The sequence below is a fragment of the Tamandua tetradactyla genome, chromosome 6 (genome assembly GCF_023851605.1).
Source record: "Tamandua tetradactyla isolate mTamTet1 chromosome 6, mTamTet1.pri, whole genome shotgun sequence".
NCBI lineage: Eukaryota > Metazoa > Chordata > Mammalia > Pilosa > Myrmecophagidae > Tamandua > Tamandua tetradactyla.
In genome coordinates this window covers 55,747,548-55,767,066 of record NC_135332.1, presented here as the reverse complement: position 1 = coordinate 55,767,066, position 19,519 = coordinate 55,747,548, and the positions used below count along the sequence as shown (strand labels likewise).

Here is a 19,519-nt window from a genome sequence, read left to right as displayed (position 1 = left end):
CAGGGGCGGATACCTGGGTACCCCCAGCTTCTTAAGGAGCGGTCGGCGCCACTTTCTCTTCTCTGCAACTGCAGTCTTGGCAGCCCGCCGCGGGAGCGGGGCGTGTGGGCCTCTCCTGCACCTGAGGAAGCAAACGTCGGTTCGGGGCCTGCTTCTGCGAAGTCGTCCACCCCGTCCCCGCCGGTGCATTTCCCGTCGCGGCCGCAGGGCGGCGGCCTCAGCTCACCGCGGCCCGGAAGGAGGCCAGTACCAAGGCCCCGCCAGCCGGCGGCCCTCCCTCCCTAGCCGGCGTCCCTGCCCACCTTCCTCAGCGCGGGAGGGTTCCGCCCGTGGTTCACTGTCCACGGCCCCAAGGAGCTGCCGGCGTAGTAATCCATGGGGTAAGGCTGCTGCCAGGAAATGTCCCTCAGGGCCACGGCCGCCTAGGGGACAAGAACCGGGCAATATTTGCCAACATTTTCTGCGCATGGATTATTTAATTCATTCCTCACAAAGGCCTTATGAAGGACCTGTTATCCCTTTTGTTATAAAAGGAAATGTGAGGCTCAGAGAGACTAAGAGACTTGCTCAAGGCCACACAGCAAGGAAGTGGCCCGGCTGGGATTCAAGGTGGTCTAACAAGAATCTACAAACTTAACCAAGTGCTACCCACCCCACCCCACTCCTAACCCTCTCTCCCTTGACAGTACCAGGTGCAAAGCTCACTCTCTCCCGGGGATTTTTCAGAACTGGTGTTACCTCATATGGTGTCAGCAGCGGCTTGGGAAAGGCTGTGCCCCAATCAATGGAGAGGCGTGGACATGCCACCTGCACCCACCTGGGAAGGGAAGCCAGGTCAGACCCCACATGGCAGCCTCTCCCTCTTCTGGACAAGGGGACATATGGAAGAACTTGTCTGGATCCCCAACACATCCTATGAATGCTTAGTATTAAAGACCGTTTCCTACTGCTATTTAGAATAATCATTACACTACATTGTTGTGTCCTGTTTCCCTCATTATAAGTTCTCTGAGGGCAGGTCTTGGCAGCTCCACAATGGTAGTATCCTCTGAGCCAAATTTAGCCCCCACCCCCCACTCCTCCCAAATTCAGCTCACATGTAACAACTGTGGTGCTGCTGTTGTCTCTGAGCCCTACAGCCAGTCACAGCAGATATGACTGATAGCTAAGGGTAGCCCCTGCTGAGTGGGTGCTCAATAAACTGAAATTTCATGATCCTGAAAGCAATTCACATTGACTCCAGCCTTCAATTTGTGCTGTGCTGGACCCAGCTTCTTTAGCCAGGGTCACAGGTAGGTAGGTAAGGCAGGAAAACTTACACATCCACCTCAGGGAATAAGCTAAGCTTGCTGGGAAAGATCTCAGACAGCAGCAGCCTCACAAAGGGAAGTCCCAAGGTTTGGAGCCGAGATTCCAGGTGCTGCTGGGAGAGGGGGACAGAGCTGGGGTCACCATGATCAAGCAGCCAAAGCTGCATCCCCTTGGCACACTGGTCTTCCCAGCTGGGTTTCAATCTCCTCCTCCAGAGGCCATCCAGAGCCCTCTGACCTCCAGGATCTTGGGGCTCCCCTGGCGGCCCAAAGTACCCAGGATAAGGCCCCAGGATTGAGCTGAGCAGGCAGCAGCTATGGCTTCTTGGCGGGCAGTCTGCATGCGCTCGTGGTCATAGTGCTCTCTGGACAGGACTTTGCTATACGGGTCGTACCTGGAAAAGAAGCAGCTCAGGATCACTCTGACAGTTGTTCGTGGGCCTCAGCTTCATGGCCCACTAACTCAGACATGAAGTGGCTCCTGGGTTCCTGAGCATTTGGGGCCTATTTCCCCCCTAATTCTACCCCTGTAGGTAATTTGAGAACAAAGGGAAGAGCAGAGATTGTCATAGGGAAGGTCAATGCTACAGCTGCACAGGCCAGAGTGGGGGAGGGTTGTAGAGTCTCCGCGTGAATCTCAGGATGGTGGGCGGCTTGGGGGCAGCAGCCTTGTATCTGATATCCAGAGCCAGGGACCAAGTGCCTCAAATTCTCAGAGCCAGGGAATGAGGAGGAATCCTACCCACTGCCCAGCTGGTGAGCCTAGCCTGGCCCATACCGGTAAGCGGGAACAGTGGGGTTGGCAATCATGACAGACTCCAGATGGAAGCGGCCATCTCCAAGATACCTGCAGTGATAGAAGGGAGGCCATAAGTGTGGGGTGGGGCAGCAGAGGAGGCACTCATGGGCTTGGAAACCCGGAGAATGGTGCTGACTACGTGCATGAACCAGGACAAGTCATCGTTTTACCTCCTTGGGTGAAAAACCCAAAGTTCCCTCTAGTTATATAATGCAGAATCTAAGAACTGTCCCACCCTAAACTTCAGGGGAAGATGAAGGGGGCGGCTAGAGACCCTAATTTACACATGCAGGACAGACTGTCCTCAACTGAGTGCCATACAGCTATGGGAAATGGTATCCAGGTGTCATCTGTGTGGTAAATGAGGTTTCATGGTATACTCTGCCCAAACTGGCTCTTGGGTCTAGTTGCTGAGTTATAACAACAACTGTGGTTTACTGGACTTTGTGTACCAGGACTGGCCTAAGCACCTGACGTATGTGACCCATTTTACAAAAGATACAGCTGAGGTTCAGGGATGTTAAGAAACTTGCCCAAAGTTACACAGCTATTAAGCAGTGGGTGTGGAATTCTGGTCTGGCTTGAGGCTCAACTACCACGCTGTACCAAGCACACCTAGGAGATGCTGTCCCTAACACCCCCTGCTGGCCCAGGACAGATTCTAATTGAGTGGCTGTGCCTTCTTCCCTCCCTCTTGGAGACCACGCCTCATTTTGCTGAATGGCCAGCCCTCAGAGTTCCCTCCTTCCAACACACATCCTGAAGCCCCCAAGAGAAGGCATTTTCATGCTCAGTTATGCAGGCACAGGGGGAATGCCCCTTGGGAAAACAAAGGCTGCCAGGTCTGGGCTGGGGAAGGCCCTGATGTGGATCCGCCTGGAAGCGTGGGTGCAGCAAGGCCTGGAGCACCAGCCTCTATATCCCCAGAGGTGGAGTAAGTCAGAGAGTGCCCCTCCCTTCTTGCCATTATCTGAGAACAGGGCTCCCCTCCCCAGACCCACCCAGGGGAGCTGTCGTCTCTGAGGCTGGCTACATTCACACAACATTAAGCATTTCCATTACCTAAAATAATTAGGCAGCAGGAGACACGCTGCTCCTGCTTGTTAGCTGTCCGGATGCTAAATTAATGGGGCTGCAGCCTGGGCGTGCCCATCCATCTTCTCCAATTATATTCCTACCATCTCAAGCCCACCCTCATCCCCTCACCAGGTCCTCTGATTCCTGCCCCCACCCCTGGCCCAGCCTTCTGGATTAGGGACAGACCACTCGAGAGGAAGACAGGAAACTACATTCTAATCCCTGTTTGTACCCTAACTTGCAGTGCAGCCTTGGACAAACGGTTAAAGAGCTTTAGACTCTGTTTCCTTTCCTATGTGAGGAACCTCAAGCCCCCTTCCAGGGTACATTTTTCATGCTTTTAACTTACACAACAGCTTCCACCTCCTGAGGCAGTCGGGGGGATGTGCAGCCCAGAATCTCCCCAGGGGACAGGGGTTTGCACTGTGGAACAGTCACACGATAATCAGCTTTCAGCTCCTGGGCAGCTATCTGTAGGGACAATGGGGAAAGGGAAACTAGTGGCTGGGGAAGGAGGGTCCCGGTCAGAGGCGCAGCCTGGAGCATGTGGCATGGGGATCCAGGAACAGCCAGGAATCTGGCCATTGTCTGCCCATGGTCTGCTGGGGATCCTCATGTCCACTTACCTGCAAGGTTGACACAAACTGAATGGTGCTGACAAGGGCAAGGGCACTGCCTGGGGGAAAGGTGAGGTGGATAGAGTCCAGCAGATGGGTGGTGTCTATCCTGATGTCCACAAAGACATACAGCACCCCCCGGAGTTCCTGGGTTGAGATATCTAAGGGAACTGAGAGGAGAGAAGCATTCAAGAGGCTCTGTTTCGGAAGGCAGGGGGTACAGAGATCCTGGCTTTCTCCACGGTGACAATCCTTTACAACCTGGGGGTGAAAGGACAGAGGAGAAGAGGAAGGGGTCACAGGTCCCCAAGAAGCTCCTCCTCATTCAGGCTTTTCTGTCACTCGGCTGGGGGCTGTACCACCAACAGCCTTTCAAATACCCACATCTGGGACAGCGGCACGGTTTCCAAGGCAACCAAATCCAAAGGAAAGATCCACCTGCAGAGCAAGAAGGCCAAGGCCATCCCCGAACCAGGAGTGACCTTGTACCAACTGCAAGCAGGACAGGAAGCCACTGTGATAGAGAAGATAAGCTACAGCCCTGCCTTCCACCAGCCCTGCCAGTGTCTGGGGATCCTGACCCACCTTACCCAGGCAGCTGTGGCCATAGTGCACCAGGAAGTCTGCTCCCAGGGCCCTTGCAGTGAAGTCATCCACACAGCAAGCCCCATAGGTCACATCACCCATCACCATCACTTCAGCCTCTGTGAACCTGGTGGTGGGACAACAGGACAGTGACACAAGGAATGCCGTGGGAGACAGACCTAAACCTGTGAAGGCATCTCAGGGCCTAGCTCCTCTCTCCCTATCTCTTACAACTCCTTGAGTTGGCAGCTGCCATTTCTCCCAGCAAAGAGTGGGAGGGGCACAGCTGCCAACTCCCTCAGCCCTGGCAACAGCTCCTGGAACTGGTACTGCTTGAGGATGGTCTCTATAGCACCCTGATTCCTCTGCCAAACTCAGATTGGAAGAGGGACCCCAACCCTCAGCCTGGCATACCCAGAAACATATAGACCACCAGGTCCTACCCGGTGCCCTGACCCAAACTACCCAAAGCAATGGGCAGGGACAGGCACCCACTCCCAGATCTAGTACTTGGCTTGTATGGGCATGGATATGTGGACATACACAGCCCACCCTCTCGCCCTGGCCTCTTGCTACCTCCCTACTCTTAGGCAGGGCCCTTGGTGGCCAGGATGGGGGACCCATGCACAGCTCCCCCATACCACATGGCACCGCCCACCCACCTCATGCGTCAGGAAGAGTGGGTTCTGGCCAGCACACTGCCATGGGATCTGCTGCCAGGCCTGAATCACTGGGGTACGGGGTGGGGGGTGGGGGTGGGGAAGACCCTCGCACTTGTGACTGCCACAGGAATGGAGCAGGAGGACCAGCCTTCCCGGGAGATAGACCCACCCCTGGGGCATGGGACCTGGGTCAGTGACTAAGGTCATCCCATCTGTCCCCTAGGGGTGTAGTGGGGGAAAAAGAGCTGCTGCACCTCCTCTACCCCCTCCTCCACCCCCTTCCCCAAATCAGGCTGTGCGCAGAAGCAGATTATTCAGCTCCTTAGAATGCAGTGCAGGCGTCTGAGTCAGCCGGAGCACTTAATTTTTTATAGATTAAAATGTATGCAAATTGGCCCAAGCCCCAGAGAGTATCCCCAAGGGGCAAGAGGGTGGGAACAGAGAAGTGAGTCTGTGGCAGTGGGATGGGGGAGCAGGGTCGGGGGAGGGCAGCAGCAGGGAAGTGGGAGGTTCCCATCACAAGATGACCTCCCTTTCTTCATTCCCCCTCCCTGTTCCCCATGCTGGTTCCAGATGGCTGAGCACTCACTAGCCCCCTCCCCCAAGGATGGCTCATTGTATTGAAGAAATTTAAAATGAGGGGGATAGATAGAGGAACTTAATATCTTCTCCTAGGCACTCCTCTCCCCTGCCAACCCATCCTCATCCTGCTGCCCAAAATGTGCCACAGAAAAAGATGCCCCCAGCCAGACTCTGCACTGACCATCCCAGGGTCAGCAATGAGGATTCATAAGCTCCTCCCCAGGCCCCACCATCTGCTCTGGGCCCAGCGTTAAAGATACTGGAATTGGCCGCCTCCTCTCTCCCCATTTTTTTGAGGGAAGGGTGATTTATACACACAGCCACAAGCAGGGATCTCCACAGGGCTGGGGGTTTTGTTTTGGGCTTTTCCCTCCTTTGTGTCTGTGTGTATGGTTGTAGGAAGTGGGGTGAAAAAAGGATGCCAACAGACAGAGGTTTGATAGGCATGTGGAGGGTCGTGACCCAGCCTCTTCTCCACTGCCCCAAACCTGAGCTGGCAGCTGCCTCACCTTTCTAAGATATCCACAATAGTGCAGGCAAAGAGAAGGAGGCCTTCGGGCATCTGCAAGGCCACTGTAAGACAGAGCAGAGACATTAGAAGCAGAGGCTGGGAGGTAGCTGGACCAGGCAACCTCCTCACCCCAGCTCAAAGCTCACCCTTCTTAGCCTGAGCCTGTTGAATCCTCCAGATGGTCTTGGGGATCTCAAAGTTGTAGTTGGAAGGCAGGACCTGGATGGCTGCCTGCAGCTGGGTGTTGTTCAGGATCTCAGGTGGGATCTGATTAGCCAGGCGGCCCCGAGAGGATTGACCTAGGATGAATGTCAGGCTGAGTTGGTTGCCTGGCTTAGAACATACCCAGACCTGGATAAGCAATTAGTGCACCAGAGTTTAAGGCCCAGATGCCAGATGCCAAGGGGGTTGGACCAGCCTTTGTCCCCACTGATCCCATCCTGAAGCTAGAGACAACCCTTTAGGTCAGGAGGAAATCTGTATAATTAATTTCTATGATGCGTGATTATTTGGAGTCAAAGAATTGAGCCCATGAATGCAGTATGGCTCACCCTTTAACTCAGGACATAGAGGTGACACCAGAGTACTGAACTTGGCTGGAGGAGGGTGGGTAGTCTGAGAGTCTGCTGATTGACAGAGAATCCTATGGAAAACCCAGCTTAGCCCACCCAACTGGTCTGGGAAAATGCCCCTTTCCCCCCACCCCGAGAAGGCCTTGAGGTCCTAGATATCTTTATAAGCAAATTGTTATGTACATTTCCCAGTCCATTGTGCAACCCACCCCTCCACCAACCCCACCCCACACCCCCAGGAAGGAGGGAAAGAACATACTCTAGTCAAGACAGAAAAGTGACCTCACCCTACAGGAACTGACAGTCTAGTGGGAACAAAGGCAGGTATACAATCACATCCCCCTGATTAAAGGGAAAACACTGTAATCCTTGAGCAAGGTTACAGCCTTAATCTGAACCCATCCTACTCCAGTCATCTCTTTAAGAACCAACCAGTTGCCAATGTGACAGGGCAAGAAATTTATTCAACGAAGATTCATTGAACCTGTACCATATGTCAGAACCTGTGTTAGGGCCCCTCAGTTCTTCTAAGAAAGATCCTCCCTGACCTAACACTTTGACAACTGTGTGTTGGAGGGTGGGGGTGGTGATGGGTTAGCATGGCAGGTTGGGAGCCTGAGACCAGATTCCATGTTACCACTGCTAAGGTTTTTGTCAGTTGTTTCAAAGGCCTTGGGACAACCAGTCCAGCCTCTCTTGTCCTCCATCTGACAGGCCCCTCCTGGCCAGTGGGCTGCAGGAGCTACTAGCTTTAGCAGCTGTACATGTCCCACAGGCCAGTAAGCTCAGTGGGACTGGGGATTGGCGCCGCCTCCTTTATCACATGGCTGTGATCGTCTGTTTACTTCTGTATTCCCTGGTGGACTATGAGATCCCTGAAGGCAGGGGTGGTATTCTAGTCCCAGCAACAAACGCAGGCCTAGCAGTCACTTGGTGCTCAGTAAATGCCCGGTGAATGAAACCATGGGCTTCTTCCCTGAAAACATTCCCTGAGGGCCCACATGTGGAGTGACCAGGGCAACGGGCCTGGTCCCTTCCCTCCCCGTCGAGACGGTAGGCCGAGGCAGAGTTTCCAGCTCGAGCACTACAAGCTCCCAGGAGGAGCTGCTCCCGGCCGCGTCCTAAGGCTGTAAAAGAAAGACCAATCACTCTGGGCTCCGGTGACAGCAACCCAGAGCGAGTGACAGCGGGGACTTCGGGTCTGGTGGGGGAAGGCGCCGCCGCCGTTCAAGGGGGCAGGTTCTGCCCTTGACTTGGGGGCTCTACCCCGAGATGCGAGGTCCGGAGGCCGCAGCATTGTAGCACCCACCTCTGCCAGGGCCGCTTCGGCCGCCGGGCTCAGCGGTCTTGGACACAACCAGCGCCGCCATCACCCGCCCGCCCTCGTGGGGACCAAAAAGGCAGGACTAGAAGAAGGCGGAGGGCGCAGGCATTGCAATCGACCGCCGATCGGCGAGAGAGAGGAGAGGGGGAGAGAGAGAGAGAGAGGCGGGGACTCGTTGGGCGGTGACTAAGAAAGAGAAGTTAGAGGAGGAGCTATCGTGGGCCACATCCCAACCTAGAAGGTCGCGACTCTCGGGAGCCCCCAGTGGTTCCGGACCACCACTGCTGGGCTCTCCTGGCGACCCCTTGCCCCCTCCCTCCCTCCCCCCGCCAGGTTCGAACCTGGCACTCTGACCAGAGCCCCCCTTCTAGACGACTCTCTGCCAGAGTCCAGCGGGCCGGGCCCTGTGAATGGGGACATCCGCCAAGCTTTCCTTCAGCTCCCCTCCCTCCTTCCTCTCCTGGTAAGCAGTGGTGGGCCAGCCGGACGCCGTGTGGGCAGAGCCACATTCCCTACCTCGGGGGACCCCACTGCCTAGAAGGACCGAATCAGCGCCCTCCCGGCTGAGTTCCGAATTGAAAGTCCTGATGCGGATTCCCAGAGCGTCCGGGTGTCCTTGGCACCTTTAGGACCAACCATGTGGAAGGTTCATGGGAGAAACTGCTACCCGCAGGGGAAGTCACCAAATCTGAGGGTGCTTTTCTGGGACGGTGGGGGCAGGCCAAAGATCGGATTGCCTAAACTTCCTGGCTTCTGCCAATGTATGCCCTGCCAAGGCTCCTCAGCCTTCCTCCTGAGTAACAGCAGCGTGAGCTCTTGAGAGAAGGCAGAGCAGCCAGTGAGAGCGCCTTGACCTTTTCAAGAACAAAGTACCTGCAGGGCTAGCCCCCAGTAAGGTCTGCTCCATGGAGACCCCAGGGCCTTTTGCCCACTCAGCCCCTTGGCATCGTCCTCTCCCTGCCCTGGCGCTTTCAGCACAGCTGGCTCTTTTATGGTAGCTCTGTGGCCTCAGGCTCCCTGACGGACCTCCCTGCTTGGAAACCCCTAATTAAGGTGCTGGGAGAAGTGCAAACAAGCAGCTAGGGAAGACCTACCTGAGAGGCTGCCCAGAGGGGAGGGATGGCTGGACAGGCTGGGAGTGAGCAATTGAGGGGAAAACCAGAAGGGGTCAGTTCTTTGTCCCTCAACCACTGGTGCTCTTAGGACAGTGACAGGTTTGGACAGGAACATGGCCAACACAAACCCCAGGAAAAACCCTTGCACTGATAAGAATGCAGCATAGATGTTCTCATGTCTTCCAGTTACTCTGGACACCTGGGGTGCATGATCTCAATTCCCAGAATTGCTTTAGCCTAGCCCCTCTCCCCTCAGGACACCAAAGCCCAGCCTGTGGACAGTTTAGGCTGAAGCTCTAAGTTCCTAGGGGAAAAGACTAGCTCCATTTTAGCAGTAGCTTTTCCCTAATAGATGCTCTGCCCCTCAGGGCCTTACCCTAGGCACAGGTGGGGCCTGTTGACAGAAGACCCCCCCCCAACCTCCTGTGACACTGACCCACATCTTCTGTGTTGAATGAGCCACCCTCCCCTCCATTAGGAAACTAGGTGAGGTCTGGGAGAACTGCACATCCAGGGCAGATGTGAGAACTTATGGCAGTTCAGGGCATTGGGGGCTGCCATTTGACGTGGTCCAGGGATGCCCCATCTGTCTGTGGGGGTCTTTCTGCCTGAGTTACTCAGAAGCCTGAGTAATTACTGCCTGACAAGAAGGCGGGCACAGTGAACCCCCACTTTACACCACAGTACCCGCCTACAGTCACCCCATCCCCTGGCTGGACTCCAAGTAGCACCCAGCCCTCCTGAGGCCTGAAATAACTCTGCTTCTCACACTCACACCCAATACCAGCCAACTTTGTCTAACATGCTGGAGTTTGTGGAGCAGGGGTCATAGGGAGGCGGCTTGGAGAGATGGGAGGATTAATGTACCATGATTCAGATCCATGCTTTGTCACTGATCTGCTGTGTGACATTACAGAACTTGTTCAACCTCTCTGGGCCTAAGTTTACTTATGCAAGATCTCTGCAGCTGTCTGTATCATGGAGCTCAGTTTTTGTATCTGCCTGGCAGGGCTCAGGCAGGGTGCAGGGTGCTCATGGCTATGAGAAGGAACGCCTCATCTTCTGCTCCCATCCCAAGATGGACCCATCTTATTACTCTTCGGAATATACCAAGTTGCTTTCCCTCCTCCAAGCATTTGCACATTCTCTCCTGTCTGAAATGCCCTTTCCCCTTCTTACTTGAATGAACTCAGCCCTCAAGACCTAACCAAATGGCTCTTATGTGAAAGCTTTTCTGCTCATCCCTTAGCCCCTTTCAGAACTAGCGGAGCCCCCTCCCACACTTTGTATCTCCCCTACCACATTCTAGGAAGACTTGCGGGTCTTTCTTCTCCCACTCCAACATAGTCCTCTGGAAGTCCAAGCCCACATGGTTAGATCAGATCTAGAGCTTCAGTGTCACTGATGCATGTATGAGTGAATTAATGATATTGTCTTTCTGACCTTCTGATCATGCCAAGTTTGGGCCAGCTTCAAGGTTTTGTCCAAAGAGTCACTCATTCTCTCACTTAAATTTGATTTCTGCTTATATGTCACCTCCTCAGGGAAGCTTTCCCTCCAGCACAATAACACCCTATTTTCTTTTCTTCTTAGTTCACATGTGGATTTTCCTTATTGGATTCCTATTAGAATATAAACTCCAAGAAGGTAAGGACCTTATCTTTTTCTTGGCTGAGTTCCCAGGATTAATATTAGACCCTCAGTAAATATGGGCTGAGTGAGTAGGACTTGGCCTGCTCTTTTCCCTCCCCTAGCACCCCTCTTAACCCAGATCAGGAGGGGGGTGCCGGCCCCCACTCAGGACCTCCTTTGGACCTTATTTGCACTCAGCCAAACAGGATCCCTGCGAGATCTGCTTTCTAGGCGGTGCCTCCACCATTTTCTGTGATGCCCTGTGTGGGGTCTGTGTGGAGGGAGGGAGACCAGTGCCCCAACTTCCGAGGCGGAGGTAGTCGGCCTGAGCCCCTTATTGGCCCTTCGTTCTGCCTGGGGTTTGCAGCTGCGCCTCCGCGGACGCTTGCTTTGAGCTGCGAAGTCCAGATAAGCCCCCGGACACGCCTAACCCCCACCCCCTTCCACAACCCCCATCCAAAAGTCTTGGAGCGCGGGATGCGGGCCGGCTGGGTCCGGGGGCGCTGTTCTGGGTGGGAAAGAGCCGTCGAGCCTCCGAAGGGGAAGGGGCGCCAGCCAGGGCCGAGATGGGCAGGGATGCAGACTTGTGATCAGGGTTCTGGGCGGCGTCCTCTGGTTCCCGCCTGTCGATGGGGCGCACGCTTCCAGCCTCCTCTTGCGGTGACCTCCAGACACGAAGGGCGAGTGAGCGGGGGCTGGGCCACCGGCGCGGGCTCCGGGAGGTCGGTGGGGCTAAGGAGGGACATTCAAGTGGCCGGACAACCAGCCCGGGGGCTAGGGCAGGTATTTGGATGGACGCGGGACGAGAATCGTCCCTGGGGGCCGGCGCAGCGAAAACACCTTGGGAGGCGGCGCCGCGCGGCTGAGCGCCGCTGCCCTGGGAATAGGACGGCACTCGGCGCTGCGAGCTGAGAGCACTTTCATAAATTTTGTATGGGAGGCGCTCCGTGAGCGGGGGCGGGGAGCTGAGCGGGAGGGAGGGAGCTTGCGAGCAAGCGAGGGAGGGAGGGAGAAAGGGAGGAGAAGTGGGGGAAGCCGGGGGGAGGAAGGGAGGCGCCCCGCTCAGCCGATCGCTCGGTCCTGCAAACGCGCGCCGGGCGCTTTCCCCGGAGCTCAGCGGTGCGTGCGAGCGCCCTTTTGCAGCAGCCGCGGCAGCAGCAGCGGCCCGAGGGGGCGGAGAGGAGGGGCCGTGGCCGGCGGGTCGGGGGGCGGCGTCCCCTTTCAAAACCGCCTGCAAAGTGCTTCGGGCGGCAGAAGCAGGCCGCCGGCTCTGCGGAGCAAGCCGCTCGCCCCGAGGCTGAACGAGTGCGCGGGGCTGCCCGGCAGCACCGCGGTTGCTGGCGGGCGCCTGGTGCCCTCAGCGCGGGGCTCGAGCTCACCATGCCCCTGCGGGGCCGGGCCGCGGGGCACAAGCGGATTCCCGGCTTGCCCCCGCCTCGGCGCACTCGGATTAGCTGCAGCCGGCGCCCAGGGATTTGAATCTGGACCCCAGGAGGGAGCGCTTCTACGCCGACCTCGGAGCGGCGGTCCCACGGCCAACATGCTTCGCAAAGGTGAGTTGGAGCCGCAGGGCCAAGTTGGAGTTGGATGCGTGCGGGGCAGAGCCTGGAGCTCGGGAGCCGCCCGGCACAGGGGCTCCGAGCTGGGGAAGCAACCCTCGGTGGGCTGGTACGTTTTGCTGGGATGCACCCGCCGAGGGGTTGCTGTTGGAGCTCAGCTCCAGTCGGTGGCGGGTTTCGAGACACGGGGTTTGCTCTTCATTGAATCAAGCGGCCAGGCCTAAGGCATCTGGCCGGTGGGATCAGCCCGAGACGAGAGTGACAGGCCCTCGTGCCGGGATGGCGCCGCTGCCGTGGTAAAAGGGGAATCGACCTCCTGGGACCTTTGCTTTGCATTATAAAGTTTTGCACTTACAGGCTCCATCCCCTGCGCGGGTTCACACTGCCTGCTTCTGCTGCTGTGGCGGGGCGGGATCCATCCAGCCCGCGCTCCAGTGCAGGCGGCGACGGTCAACCCCGCGCGGCTCCGGCGCTCACCACGTGCCCTGCTCCCCAAGGCGAGGCCTGGACGCGGGCACTTTCCCTGCAGCTCTGCTTTGGACCCAGGTTGCAAGCGCTTGATGTCAGGCTCCTCAAACTTTCCCTAGGCTGGAGCGGAGGTACGCGAAGGCGAAGGCCGCGCCCGCAGTGTGCACAGCCCGGCCGGGCTCAACTTGGGGAAAGCTGGCTCCGCTACCACCTCATCCCTATTTCCTGGCAGCGTGGCCGGGTATCCGGCGCGGCAAAGTTGGCGCGGGCGCCGGGGAAGTCCCGCCGCGCCCCCATGTGGCAGCCGTGCGGGGCGCCGTCCCCCGGGCCCAGAGAGGGCAGGTGACCATGCCGTGCGCCCGTGGACTCCGCCACTTTCTCTCCGTCTGCGTCTGTCCTCTCAGGTCCTGGTGGGATGCGGCGCCCTCCCGGGTCCCCCCCTAGTTCCTGGCCCCTGCCGGGCGGCCCGCGAGCCGCGGCGCCTGCGGCTGACTGCCCCCGCGGTGAGGGAGCCGGCTGAGGCGCGAGCTCAGGTAGCGGAGGGGCCTGATCCCTGCACTCCGCGCTCCAGCCTTAATCCGCCCCTGTTTCCATGGCAACAGACCGAGGTGTCGTAAGCACAGGATTCTGACCTCACAGCAGGATGGGGAAGGAGAAAACGGGCAGGGGGAGGGGACGAAGAGGGGGACGCAAAGCCCTAAGATGGGTGGAGAATAGCAGATGTGGGAGTGGTGGAATAGAACCTGAAAAGCAGGTCGGCCAGGTGGGGGAAGAAACCATGCTTTAGGCTGGGGCAGTAAGGACGCCAGTGATCCCGGCTCCGCACACTGAGCAGACGCAGATGCCCCACTGTGTCAGAAGAGTAACAAACTTGAGTGTGGCTTGTAACCCCCACGTGGGTCGGTGCAGTGTGCAGGGGGTGGGTACCTGGGTTGCTTTCACTGTGAAGTGGGAAAAGTCACTTGCAGGTTGGAGAAACCTCTTCATTTTTCCCCACAGAAAGGGACAAAAAGTCATTTCAGCATCTAGGTGGTGCTGGTCAAAGAAGGTCCTTTTTACACAGCTGAGCACAAGCCCAGGTCTAAGGAGCTTGCGAACTTGCCCCAGTGGAGAAGACTTTCCTGGCAGTTTTAAAAGGCCACCATGTCTGGGCTGCCCGTCTGCAATGAAGATAATAGAGAGGGACTGACATCTCATTTCACTTTTGGTCTTTTGTCTTTTAGCAGTTTACAGTTAAAAATGAGCCACAAAGCAGCCCACACACTTAATTTATATGGTGTAGGTGCAGCTTCCAGGAACCTTTCTCTCATACCTGCTAGCCAGAGGTGCAGCTCCCTAAAATCCCAGTGCATTCTAGGGGCTGCTGGGGGCAGGAGAGAAGGGGACACTCACTTACCCTGCTCCCGAAGTGGCCACCAGAGGCTTCGCAGTCACATATGTTTGCCTTATGGGCTGTTTTTACCTTCTTGCATGGTCAACCAGGATGAAGATGTTCCACCAAGAAAGAGGTTTCCACCTGGACTGGCCCAAGGGAAACAGTAGAGAGACCCTTGGTTGGGCTGGGTTTGGGCAGCATTCCTACAGCCTGCCACTGGGACATTGTATGGTCAAATAATTTTGTTTTGGACCTTTCCTGGGCAATTTTCTCCCTCTGCCCTGTTCCTGGCTGCACAGACATACAGGATACGCGGATTCTCCATGGATTCTAGGTGTACACCCCTAAACAAAAGTGTGCCTGAAACCAATGCCAAGGGAGGTGGCTGTTCAAGTTTCTGCTTCTAGAAGTGTTTCCAAAGGCTCTAAGCAAACAAAGTCGTAGGATGGGTTGAGCTGGTTGTTGCTGTTTCCCTGCCTTTACTAGATACAGAGCTCTACCTGGGGCCCTGGACCTGATGGAGCTGAATTGCAGTTTGCAAAGGGTTTAAAGGATGAAGACAGAGTAGTCCTCCCTAGATCCAGGGGCAAGGGGTATGAGAGAGAAAAGCCTTAACATCCTGCAAAGAGGAAGGCTGGTGGTCTTGACAATGGAGTGTGCCGTGGAATTAGGGCCCTACGTGGTATGAGGCCCCAGGAGGAGGTAGGTGGGTGAAGACCTTTGGCCATGAAGCTCACCTCTCTGATTTGATTGTCCTATTAAAGTGAGCTGGGTGCTGTTTCCTGGCAGGGTCTTTTGGAGCCTGGGGGTGCTGCCTTGTCTCACTTGATGAGCAGACCCAACTGGCCACCGCCCCATTACCGTGAACCTGATCAGCCCCAAGTCCCCAGTGGGCTCAAGCTGCTGACAGTGCTCACAGCGGAAGGCTTCAGCAGCTGCCCTGCCTGCTTTCCCATCTCCTGGCCTACCCTAGCAGAACCAGGGATATAAAAAGCAAACCTCTGGTCAGAAATGAGAAGCAGGCAGGGCAAGCGATGCACCAAGCCACCCAGCAACATCCAGGAAGGAAGGGCAGCCTGCTGGGGGTTTTTGCTTTGCCAGAAGTGTCCTATTTAAGGTCAGGATCTATGGTTTTCATTTTTAGAGCTATAAAAAACAGAATGCAAATCAACAGCCTCTGGGCTAATACAGAACCTTTCCTTAAAGTTTTTGTCTTGTTAAGCAAGGAGATAGAGTGCCAAATAGGCTTTGTTAAGTGGCAGCCTAATTAATAATTTAAAATCTTGTAGCTGTCTTTCATTAGAATTTATCTGTACATCAACCACAAAATCAGTCAAACACACTCATTTATAAGTTAATGCCATCCCTGAATAATTCAGCAAGAGCTAGATTAAGGCCTGCAACCAAGTAAGATGCATTTTGTTCTCTTGGTTTCCATAGTCAGATGAGCTGGCCTGGTAGCTGGATTGGTTCTTCTTTATGGGAGGGAAAGGCAGAAGGAGGTACTTTGTAGGTTCATCAGGTGGCTGGTTGATTTGAATCCATATGTTCCCTTGGTGATGGAAGAGGCTCCATGCAGCCCAGTGTGAGCAGAGGCCATCTCTGGCTCTCTTTGGGGCAACCAGGACTCTGAGCTGTTGGTAAATTGGACTTTCTTAGCCCTAATGTAGAGGAGGAGAGATAGTATTCCATGGACGGCTAAGACATCTTCTTTCTGCTCTGGAGGAAGTGTAAAGGGAGGGTATGTAACCCCTTCTCAAGAGAGCTGAGATCTCTAGAGGAAGTGTAAAGGGAGGGTATGTAACCCCTTCTCAAGAGAGCTGAGATATGAGGGTTTTAGCCCAAAATCTAGGTGCAGAAGGGAATTTTGGTCTTCCCTGTTCATTTCTGTCCCACTTAAGGAATGAGACCTGGTGGAGCCAATCTCACCAAAACAGCTTCTTTAATTAGGAGCTTCTGGGCTTTCACCCTTAAAGTTCCTGGTCCTTGTGCCAGAAAAGAGAAACCAGGAGGAGGAATTTTAGGGGAGCACCAAGACACCCCTGCAAAAGGGAGAGGCAGAATGGGTTGCTAAGTAAAGCCCTGGCACACATTTTCTCACCAGCAACCAGACGAAAAGCATGGAAAGCAGTTCAGTGTTCCCCCTGTGAGCTCAGACAATGTAGAAAATGTATTTTGGTTCAGTTCCTGTCATGCTAACCTGGGTCTAATTCCTCACTGCAGAGATGTTAGGTCTATCCATGGAAACTGTCCAGGACCCAAACTCCCTGAATAGGCACACTTGTCCCTTTTATTGCAGGGACAAATCCCAAGGTTTCCAGTTGCTGCCTCAGCCCGCCAATCCCAAGCCCTCTAGAGAGTTAAATGGCTCTGTTTATGGAGACCCAGGTAAATAGCCAGAGCAGAGAGTGGACTTAAGATGCTGGGAGATGGGCTCGACCAAGGCTGGAAAGAAGAAGTCTTGTTAGGAAAAGGAAAAGGCAGGGGAAAGGGTAGGTGTTTGCCCCCTGACCTGTGGCGAAGCTGTCAGCAGTGGAACCAGGAAGGAGGCTTGTGGTGGTGACTCCAACTCCAAACTCTGGCCATGTCTTTGGTTGGAGACTGAAAAAGGACAGAGCAGAAGCTCACTTGCTGGAGATGGGAAGGAGGGGGCAGGCATCATGAAGGATGTCAAGAATGGATCTGTTTGGTACCATCTGCAGTGAAGTAGTGGTTAAGGTTAAAGCAGAGAGGAGATGACAGGGAGGGAACAGATGGCCGAGGAAGCAAAATAGCTGGCGAACGGGAACAGAGCCTCCAGGGACAGCAGAAGGCAGGACCTCCGTGCAAAGTGCCGGAAGCGGCCCTTTCTTTGGGGCTCACTGGCCAGGCCCCCCGGGTGGAAGTGAGTCAGAGAGAGGAGTGGGGCAGGAACCCAGGATGAGGGCTCCACCAAGGCCTGGGAGAAGGCCCAGGGAGCTCTCAGCACCAAGGCAAGAGGTCCCAGGGGCAGGGGCTTCCTGGAGGTCAGACCTCAGAGAAGAGGCATGGCTGACTTCGTGCTAGAGCAAGACAAAGCCACCTCAGTTCTCACAGTGCATGCCTGGCTGGACCCACCGGGCAGAGAGAAGGAGGCTAGCCAGAAACAGGGGCAGCAGGGGACGGACGATCCTTCCCAACCTGTCCTGGTTCTGCTTCTGCCAATCCCTGTCCATATGCTGACAATAACTGCTTATATTTACTGAGCACCTACTATGTGCTAAGCCCGTTGCTAAGTGTATTCCATACCTTAGCTCACGTTATCTCCACTACCACCCTGCCAAGGTCTGTTGTCTGCTTATCCCTACTTTTTAGACAAGGAAACTGAGGCACAGACAGATGAAATCCTTTGGCCCAAGTCACCCAGCTGATGCCCGGCTGAGGCAGGATGCAATCCCAAGTCTGTCTGCCAAGCCCAGGCTCTTCCCGGGGCTCTCTTAACCTCTGCAGGCTCCACTATCTCACGGGCCCATCTGTCTTGGTTTTAGTAACATTTGTTTTGTGGAATGCTGGGTGCTGCTGAATCATTTGTGTCCTGTTTCAGCACTTCCTGCTATTTCCCATGCATTCCCTTTCTGATGTTCCTCCAGGAGGGTCCCTGGCTGGGACTAGGGCTCCGGGGCACCCTGTCTCATGCATCTTCTCCCACTCTGCCCCCCTCGGCTCTCATCCCCTGTCCTCTGCCCTGGTTTCCTCATTGGAGACAGATGGGTCGGGCACTAGGCTGCCTGCCCTCATGCCCCTGAGAATCGCCCAGGGCCAGGTTTATTTGGGGGCTGGACCCAGTTTGGGCTCTAAGCCCTTCCCACGGGCTCTCTCTCAGGGCCCCTTCTTCCAGGCTGACCTCGTGGACTTGTTAACACAACCACACGCCAAAATACACAGGTGCAGGTGAGTTGGGAGGCTGGGAGAAGAAGGCTCCTGCTTCTGTACCTGCCCTTCTTTGTCCGCAGTTCTGCCTCACGGAGGGGCCGTGCCCCTCATCCGCAGGCCTGGCCTGTGACTGGGACGGAAACTGCAGGGCTCACATGCCTCCAAAAGAGCCTTCTCCTGCTCCATCCCGGCCACATGCGAGTTCTAGAGAGGCCAGTTCTTTCCACGGCTTGGAAAAGAAAGGAAATGAAGTACGGCAGAGAGTCTGGCTGATCTCGGGGTGCAGAAGAGTTGAATTCCCTTGTGGGGGTGGCGAGCTCTCCTCCACCACCATTAGGTGGAGAGTTGGAGCTAACAGATCCGGCTGGTGTGGCCGAGCCTGTGATTACTATCTAATGAGTCGGAAAAGTTTGGATACTGAACTGCAAACAACCCCTGCTCTCTGTTCGGAAGAGTCGCTCTGGAGGCTTCGGTGCTGGCACAGCAATTGTTGGCACAATGCAGCGGGGTGTGTCTGCATGGGTGGAAACGCACCTGGCGGGCATGCAATAGGTTACCCGGAGCTGCGTGGATAGGCTTGCTGTTGCCCTGGGTGTCCCCGAGCACCAGCGGCCGGCCTGTGGCACCCATGCCCGTGGGTCTGCTCGCGTGGCGTTGGCGGGCTGCAGAGACACCAGGCGGGGGCCCAGGAGCGGGTGGGCCAGCGCGAAGTGCACCACGTTTCAAGAACAAAGCTTGCTGAGCGGGCGTGTGGCTCGCCAGTGCAGGGGGTGGGTGGGCGGGCACGATTCACTGCTTGCCTGCCAGGGGACAGACCACTGCAGCCCCCGGACATGAAGCCTCTTGGCAACTTGCCGGGATGTTTCCTGAGGGCAGCGTGGTGACAACTTCATCAGTCGGAGGAGGGGTGGGGGGGATGCTGCAAGAAATTGAGCTAAAGTCATCCCGGAGTCAGGAGAAAAACTGAGTTCCTAAGCTTCAGCTCACAGAGGTGGCGTGAAAGTTTGCTTCTGCCTCCGAAATGGTCCTGCCAGCAGAGTTTGCCATCCTCTCTGAGCACCCGAGGCCTTTCCATATGTTTATACAGAGAGAGGCATGAGGCCCTGGGGGGAGAGTTGGCATTGCTCCTACGATGATTTATTTATAGGGTGATAGGATGAGGGGGAAATGGAGGCTGAGGTGCCTCCATTAGTGAGAAGCACACGAGACCCGAAGCCTTGTTCTGCAATTGACATTTGGTCGGTCTACTCCTACCAGGGAGCTCCTTCTTCTTTTATGAGGGTTTGTCTTTAATGTTGTATTCATGGGCCCGGCTGAGCAGACTGAAAAGGAAGGAGTGCATGGTCAGGCGGACTGAGGGCCGAGACAGGCCGGTCCAGGTAGTGGAGGCCCAGGTGGGATATTTAGGGGCCTGGGTGGGGCCACCTGGGCAGGCGGGAT

At 55.7% G+C, this 19,519-nt stretch overlaps 3 protein-coding genes across 8 annotated transcripts in view; 1 reads left to right on the top strand and 2 right to left on the bottom strand.

Annotated features, from left to right (window-relative positions):
* Nucleotides 1-13: 13 nt before the first annotated feature.
* Nucleotides 14-13,348, bottom strand: DPH1 (diphthamide biosynthesis 1). Of its 6 annotated transcripts, none has more exons than XM_077165507.1 (12): nt 12,701-13,348; nt 6,290-6,442; nt 6,142-6,205; nt 4,394-4,515; nt 3,813-3,973; nt 3,536-3,657; nt 2,089-2,157; nt 1,549-1,705; nt 1,320-1,423; nt 739-817; nt 303-422; nt 14-121 (listed from the first exon to the last, which is right to left on the bottom strand). In XM_077165507.1, exons 3-12 carry the CDS (start codon nt 6,192-6,194, stop codon nt 32-34), a joined length of 1,077 nt encoding a protein of 358 aa, XP_077021622.1. In that variant the 5' UTR covers nt 6,195-6,205; nt 6,290-6,442; nt 12,701-13,348; the 3' UTR covers nt 14-31. The 6 variants fall into 6 exon arrangements, with proteins under 6 accessions (XP_077021622.1, XP_077021621.1, XP_077021620.1 ...); XM_077165506.1 differs by lacking the exon at nt 12,701-13,348 and adding an exon at nt 10,970-11,080; XM_077165505.1 differs by lacking the exon at nt 12,701-13,348 and adding an exon at nt 10,598-10,709.
* LOC143686663 (uncharacterized) lies at nt 7,712-12,328 on the bottom strand. The gene is made up of 3 exons (XM_077163279.1): nt 12,301-12,328; nt 10,454-12,142; nt 7,712-7,842 (listed from the first exon to the last, which is right to left on the bottom strand). The coding sequence occupies exons 1-2, from the start codon at nt 12,326-12,328 to the stop codon at nt 11,121-11,123; spliced, it is 1,050 nt and encodes a 349-aa protein (XP_077019394.1). The 3' UTR covers nt 7,712-7,842; nt 10,454-11,120.
* RTN4RL1 (reticulon 4 receptor like 1) overlaps nt 12,132-19,519 on the top strand; it is a 63,650-nt gene continuing 56,262 nt past the window's right edge. The window contains exon 1 of the mRNA XM_077165501.1: nt 12,132-12,339. Coding sequence (XP_077021616.1) covers nt 12,327-12,339 — 13 coding nt within the window. The 5' untranslated portion in view covers nt 12,132-12,326. The remainder of the gene's footprint in view (nt 12,340-19,519) is intronic.

What these genes read in the sequence shown, in the direction of transcription:
- DPH1 (XM_077165502.1), bottom strand. Translation starts at nt 8,085, where the DNA reads ATGGCGGCGCTGGTTGTGTCCAAGACCGCTGAGCCCGGCGGCCGAAGC. An exon ending in ATTGTGGATATCTTAGAAAG is followed by an intron (nt 4,516 to 6,141) that starts GTGAGGCAGCTG and finishes TCCCACCACCAG; the next exon opens with GTTCACAGAGGCTGAAGTGA. An exon ending in GGAGCCCCAAGATCCTGGAG is followed by an intron (nt 1,424 to 1,548) that starts GTCAGAGGGCTC and finishes CCCCTCTCCCAG; the next exon opens with CAGCACCTGGAATCTCGGCT.
- LOC143686663 (XM_077163279.1), bottom strand. Translation starts at nt 12,328, where the DNA reads ATGTTGGCCGTGGGACCGCCGCTCCGAG. An exon ending in CGTGGGACCGCCGCTCCGAG is followed by an intron (nt 12,143 to 12,300) that starts GTCGGCGTAGAA and finishes CCCCGCGCTGAG; the next exon opens with GGCACCAGGCGCCCGCCAGC.